General features: G+C 33.9%; 1 protein-coding gene across 1 annotated transcript in view; it reads left to right on the top strand.

Annotated features, from left to right (window-relative positions):
• The window catches only part of HELRODRAFT_175584 (hypothetical protein), a gene marked incomplete at both ends in the record, with an annotated part of 7122 nt that extends 2883 nt beyond the window's left edge, over positions 1-4239 (top strand). Inside the window, 9 exons of the mRNA XM_009023001.1 lie at positions 500-570; positions 1208-1345; positions 1687-1803; positions 2121-2222; positions 2596-2710; positions 2990-3076; positions 3172-3251; positions 3469-3613; positions 4226-4239. Of these exons, the coding sequence (XP_009021249.1) occupies positions 500-570; positions 1208-1345; positions 1687-1803; positions 2121-2222; positions 2596-2710; positions 2990-3076; positions 3172-3251; positions 3469-3613; positions 4226-4239 (869 nt within the window). The remainder of the gene's footprint in view (positions 1-499; positions 571-1207; positions 1346-1686; positions 1804-2120; positions 2223-2595; positions 2711-2989; positions 3077-3171; positions 3252-3468; positions 3614-4225) is intronic.
• Positions 4240-6227: the final 1988 nt, after the last annotated feature.

Raw genomic sequence — 6227 nt, 5'->3', positions numbered from 1 at the left:
AAAAGTTTTTAATGCTTCATTTATGGCTCTACATCTGCGTTACTCAGCTGCTGCTATAAATTTTTGTTTAAAAAATTTTTTAAAAATTTTCATAGCTGGTGTATTCATGTTTTCATGGCTTTATTTATTTGTTAATTTTATGAATTAACTTGTTTAGTGCAAACATTTTGTTGGTTTTAGGAGAGGATAGTCCGCAAGCAACAGCCTACTTTCTAAATTTTCAGTTTTCTCGATCATAAGTCTGCGTCTGGTGAAGTTGATAAAGTCGGTTGTATGTTAATTCGTGATGAGACCCCAATAGTAGCGGGCCAATACTGTCTGACTGAATACTAACAATTTTTTTGGATTTTATAAAATTCGGAATACAAAATTTTCAAGGGTTTAAGATAGATCACTCTTACAGCATTCTCACTCCTAATATATAATCAACACACACAAACAAACACACACACAAACACACACACGCACACGCACGGCGTACGTGGATACATTGCGTCAGACACATACTACAACAACATAACAAACTGGGATCTGCTTGCATTCGAACGCGGTTTATGCAAGCAACATCAAGTGCTGCTGTTCAGCAAATTTTTTTCGCGGCTCAATAAAATAATAAATAGATGAAAAATTATTTCAAATTTTAAATTGTTAAAAATTTGGTACAGGTTAAATTCAATTCTTGTTGAAAAGTATTAACCTACTAAAATAATTAGCTCATTCATTTAATAATTCACTTGTCTATCCATCTTTCTATACATTAATCCACCTATCAATTCGTTCATTCATTCATTTCTTCGTTCATTCATTCACTCATTCATTAGCCATTTTATGGTTAACCTCGTGTCATAGCGTGCGGCGATCATTTTTTATGGCTCGTTGATGCCGTTGCAGTAAACATTTTTAAACATTTGCTTACTTAGTCTATCGTTGCTTGGCAACGCGATGGTAGTTCCTCTCTCTCTCTCTCCCTCTCTTCTCTCTCTCTGTGTCTGTGTGTCTGCGTGTGTCTGTGTGTGTGTCTGTGTGTTTGCTTGTATATGTGTGTTTGGTGTTATTTTTTATTATATGGCTTGAATCGTCTATACAGTGATCCACCTATCCATTTGTTCATTCATTCATTTCTTCGTTCATTCGTTTCACTAATGGAAAGTTTTTAATACAATCAATTTTTATAATTTAAGCAAATTTATGCAAATTAATTTATCAGTGTGACGCAGGGCTTGGCACGGACCTGCTCTACAGGGACTTGTACACCCCTCCAATAAAAACTTTGGTCTTGGGGGCAGGCTGTTCAGATGTCAGTCAGGCCACAGCGCAAGTTTCCCACCTCTGGAATGTTATACAGGTGCAAGTTTCTGTTTGTCTAGTTGTTTTATCCTGAACATATCTTCTATCGTTATTATCATTTTCATCACCATCATCACAACTATCATTATCACCACCAACAGACCACTCGAAATCATCACAAATCTGCCAACCAATCACAATCATCCAACTCATCCATCCAACCAATTACAATCATCCAACCCATCCAACCAACCATTCACAATCATCCACTCCATTCAACCAACCAATCACAATCATTCAACCCAACCAATCACAATCATCCACCCCATCCAACCAACCAATCAGCTCTCGTATTCTAGCGCCAGCCCCTCTCTGTCGAAAAAAACAATCTACAAAAAGTTCATGCGGGTTTTTCCTCCCGAGTCCTCTTTCAACAACGCCAAATTTGAACTTTTAAAAAGTTTCAACTGGAAACGAATCGGAACCCTACACCAATCGGCTCAGCTTTTTAGCATGGTTAGTTGGAGAGCAAAAAAAATTTAGCGACTTTAACTTTGTAAGATCTTTGTTAGTCGTTGCCAATTATGACTTCTTTGTTGGAAAATGCTGATCTAAATGAAGTTAACTTTCTGTCAGTGGCTTTTCTAAGTTACTTAGTTACTAAATGTAAAATACATATACACAAACAACATACAGACCAACCAACTAACAAACACACAAAAACATATAAAAAGATACAAAGAACACACAAAAACATACAATGAACACACAAAAACATACAAAATATACAAAATCATACATACAAAAGTATATAAAAAATATTCCACACCCAGACAAACCTAGATTTCGTTGAAAGAGCATGGGAGAAGGGCATAGAGATCCTGGCTTCAGAGTCATTCACCAATGATCCAATCCAAAATGTTAAAAATCTCAAGGTGATTATGATGATGATAGTGGTAATGATGATGGTGATGATGACCTATGTACACAACAAAATTCACATCAGTATTCCCAACAGAAAAGATATGCATCCACATGCAACAAGAAACTTACGAATATAAACTTCCATACACACACATACATACACCCCAATACACACACTAATACACACACCAATACGCACACCAATACACACAACAGTAACACACACCAATATACACATAGATACACACACATACACAAAACAGTAACACACACCAATACACGCACCAATACACACACCAATACATGCACCAATATACACATAGATACACACACACATACACACAACAGTAACACACACCAATATACACCTCTGCATACATTCAGAAGAGAGAAGTGAGAATTATAGTTGGAAATTTTTACGAGTCCTACGCCAGGATTATTTTCTGCCAGGCTTACAAAGAGAAAATGTATGGAGCCAACTATGCTTGGATAATAACTGGTTTGTATATTAGTTTGTATGTGTGTTTGTATGTATGTTTGTTTGTTAGTATGTATGTTTATATGTTTGTCTGTTTGTATGATTGCTTGTTTGTGTGTGTATATGTATGTATGTCATTTCATTTCGTATGTAGGGGTTTTGTAAATGTTTGCGTGTTAGAGTTGTACCGTACATTGTATATATAAGTTTGAATAACCACCCTTGTATAACCACAATTATATAACCACCATTGTATAACCACAATTGTATAACCACCATTGTATAACCACGGTTTTAAAGGTTTTTACGGACCGAAATGGTGGCAAAACACATCTTCGGAATTTCCTCACGACTGCACCGTGGCCCAGTTAGAAGACGCCATACAAGGTGACTCCAGACTTCACGCACACACACACACACACACACATACACACACACATACACACACAAACACACACATACAAAAACACACACACACGTAGGTTACTTCACGGTTGACGCTCTGCCGATGAGTCAGTCTAACCACGTTGGAATTTCTGGCAAGGTGGTTCTGGCTGTTGAAGTTGGTGTGGCGATTTTTTGGTTGTGGCTGTTGAAGTCGGTGTGGTTGGTGTGGCAATTCTGATCCTAATTATTCAATTAGAGTAATTACGTTAAACACAGAATCAATCAAAACATTATTAATTATTTAATTAATCAACAAGTTGACTGATGACTAACTGACCAAACGAACAACCAACATACCATACAAACAAACAAACAAACAAACAAACAAACAGACATACAAAGAATTTCACGAGAAATACAAACATAAAACCGGCGACAAAGAATTAGTGGCGAAGCAAGAGGCGCCGTACGGTTACGACAGCGTCTGGGCTGTCGCTAAAATATTCAATGAAAGTATCGCTGAGATGAAACATAGGGGTTTGTATATTTTTGTATGTTTTGGCGTATTTTTGTATGTTTTCCTCTACGTTTTGTATATACGTTTTGTATATTTTAAATGTTTTTTGTTTTGTATGTATGTTTTGTATAATTTTTTGTATGCTTTGTTTGTTTTTTTTTGTCTTTGCTCATACATTTATCACAACAATACTATCTATCCATCAGTACAAATGTCCAGATTTCTATTTATACAGATATCATTCATTCATTTATTCATTCATTCATTTTTATATTAATAATTTTATCCATCCATCCATCCATCCATCCATCCATCCATCCATCCATCCAGCCATCCATCCATCCATCCATCCATCCATCCATCCATCCATCCATCCATCCATCCATCCATCCATCCATCCATCCATCCATCCATCCATCAAAATTAACACGTCCAACACATTGGCTAAACCAACGACATGAGGTGATAATTAAGTTACCTAGCGTTTGGTCTTTTTTTGTGACACTTTTATGAAAAAATCTTTAAAAAATTTTATCTATGCTTGGAAAAAACAAAGAAAAAAAATGAACATAAAAATAACAAAAAATAAAAAATTTTAACAAAAATATGCATCAACATCTAAACTATCACAGAGCAAACTGGATGAAAAAATTATCGACACCAACGGCTCTGGGCAACAAACTAATTAAATAAAATACACAGAGAAATATTTTTTTATCTAAAAAGCAAGAACTCTGAGATAAATGTAGAATTATGAAATTAACCTAGGTTTTAATTAAATACGTGCGTATTGATGAGACTGTTCAAATATTCATCGCATGCAATTGTTTCAATCTTATTAGTTGGTGCGAACTGAATAATTTGAAAGAATTGACTGTCTGGGCCTTTTAACTCACGATACATATACAATTACACACATCAACACGTACACACTCAAAAACACACATACACACACATACATATATACGTACATAAACACATACATACGTACATAATTAAATACATACATACACATACATACATACATACATACATACATACATACATACATACATACATACATACATACATACATACATACATACATACATACATACATACATACACATACATACATATACACATCCAAACATACAAATACATGTTATTGATTGATGGATAGTCCCAAAAGACCCATTTTTGTGTATTTATACAACTGGTCTAAATCAATATTGCTTCAAAATAGACGAGCACATACATTTTGTCTGTTTTGAGTTTATATTTATTTATTTGTTCTAAAAAATATTTTGATTTCAAACATTTAGTGCTAATTCACAACACATTTTGAAATTTGTAAACCTATGTGAACTAATAAGTACATAGACACATCTCATTTATACACACATACACACAACTCTCACGTACACACACACACTTACGAATACACACAGATAAACACACATATACAAACACACACACACACACACACAACGACATTCGAAATGCCAAACAATTACTTGCGAAAATAAAAAAAACAAGTTTAGTGCAGTGTTTAACAGACGAGAATGGATTTGGCGGGAGATGCTTTGCCAGCAGGATATATTCATTTAAGTACTCATGAAAGACAGATTGAAAAAGAAAATGAAAAGGAAGAAAGAGAGAGAGATAAAGATAAAGAGAGAGAGAGAAAGTTAGAAACAGAGAGAAAGATAGAGAGAAAAAAAGCGTGGGAGGAAAATAAAGAAAAAGAAAGAGAGACAAGACAAAAAACTAGAAAAAATTAAAAAAGAAAGAAAAAGAAAAAAGATAGAACATAAGAAAGAAAGAAAGAGAGAAGAATAAGTGAAAAAGAAGAGATAAAAACAAAAAATTCAAAAAGAGAAAGAGTTATAATGTAAGTATGAAATTAAGCAAATAAAAAAAGTGACTGCGGAAAGTTAAAAAAATGAAAGAAGAAAAAAACGGTGAATAAAAAACAAAAAATGACAAAAAATATAAAAAATGGATGAAAAACAAGAAAGAGAGAGAGAGAGAGAAAGAGAGAGATAGAGTGAGTGAAAAAAGTAAAAGAAAGAAAGCGCGAGAGAACATAAAGCCGTGTCTGAGTGTTATTATCTGTCAAATTCGTCTTTAAATATTTCATTTTGTCGTCACTAATGAGTTAGTATGGTAGTAGTTTCAGTAGAAGTTGTAGCAGCAGCAGCAGTAGTAGTAGCTTTAGTAGCAGTAGAAGTAGTTGATGTTGTTTTCTCATTTTGTCTAGATCGACCAGATACATTGATCTGTTTTTCTATTCGTTTATTTTTTCTAGACTTTGTATCTATATGTACATATGTACATTACAGATGTATAAAAAATTATTGAAAAAATTACAAAACTATAAAAAAATATAAAAACGCCAAAAAAATATTCTGTCTATGTTTTAATTTCTCTTGGCAGACGTCAATAGGTTTCCGCTTGTGTAAAAATGAAATTGGCGCGAATCGCTCGAAAGTAATATGCATAAATTTCTTAAATTTTTTTTCTTCATTTTACAGCAGTAGTAGCAAGAAAATTGTTACTTCGTCAATGTCGAAATACATTTTACAACAAAAATCAAGGTATAAATATAACCTTAAAATATTCATTGAAGATAACCAAACACACGCACACACA

The sequence above is a fragment of the Helobdella robusta genome (genome assembly GCF_000326865.2).
Source record: "Helobdella robusta unplaced genomic scaffold HELROscaffold_34, whole genome shotgun sequence".
Lineage (NCBI taxonomy): Eukaryota > Metazoa > Annelida > Clitellata > Rhynchobdellida > Glossiphoniidae > Helobdella > Helobdella robusta.
Note: the sequence above shows the minus strand (reverse complement) of the source record. Positions and strands in the feature narration are given on the sequence as shown.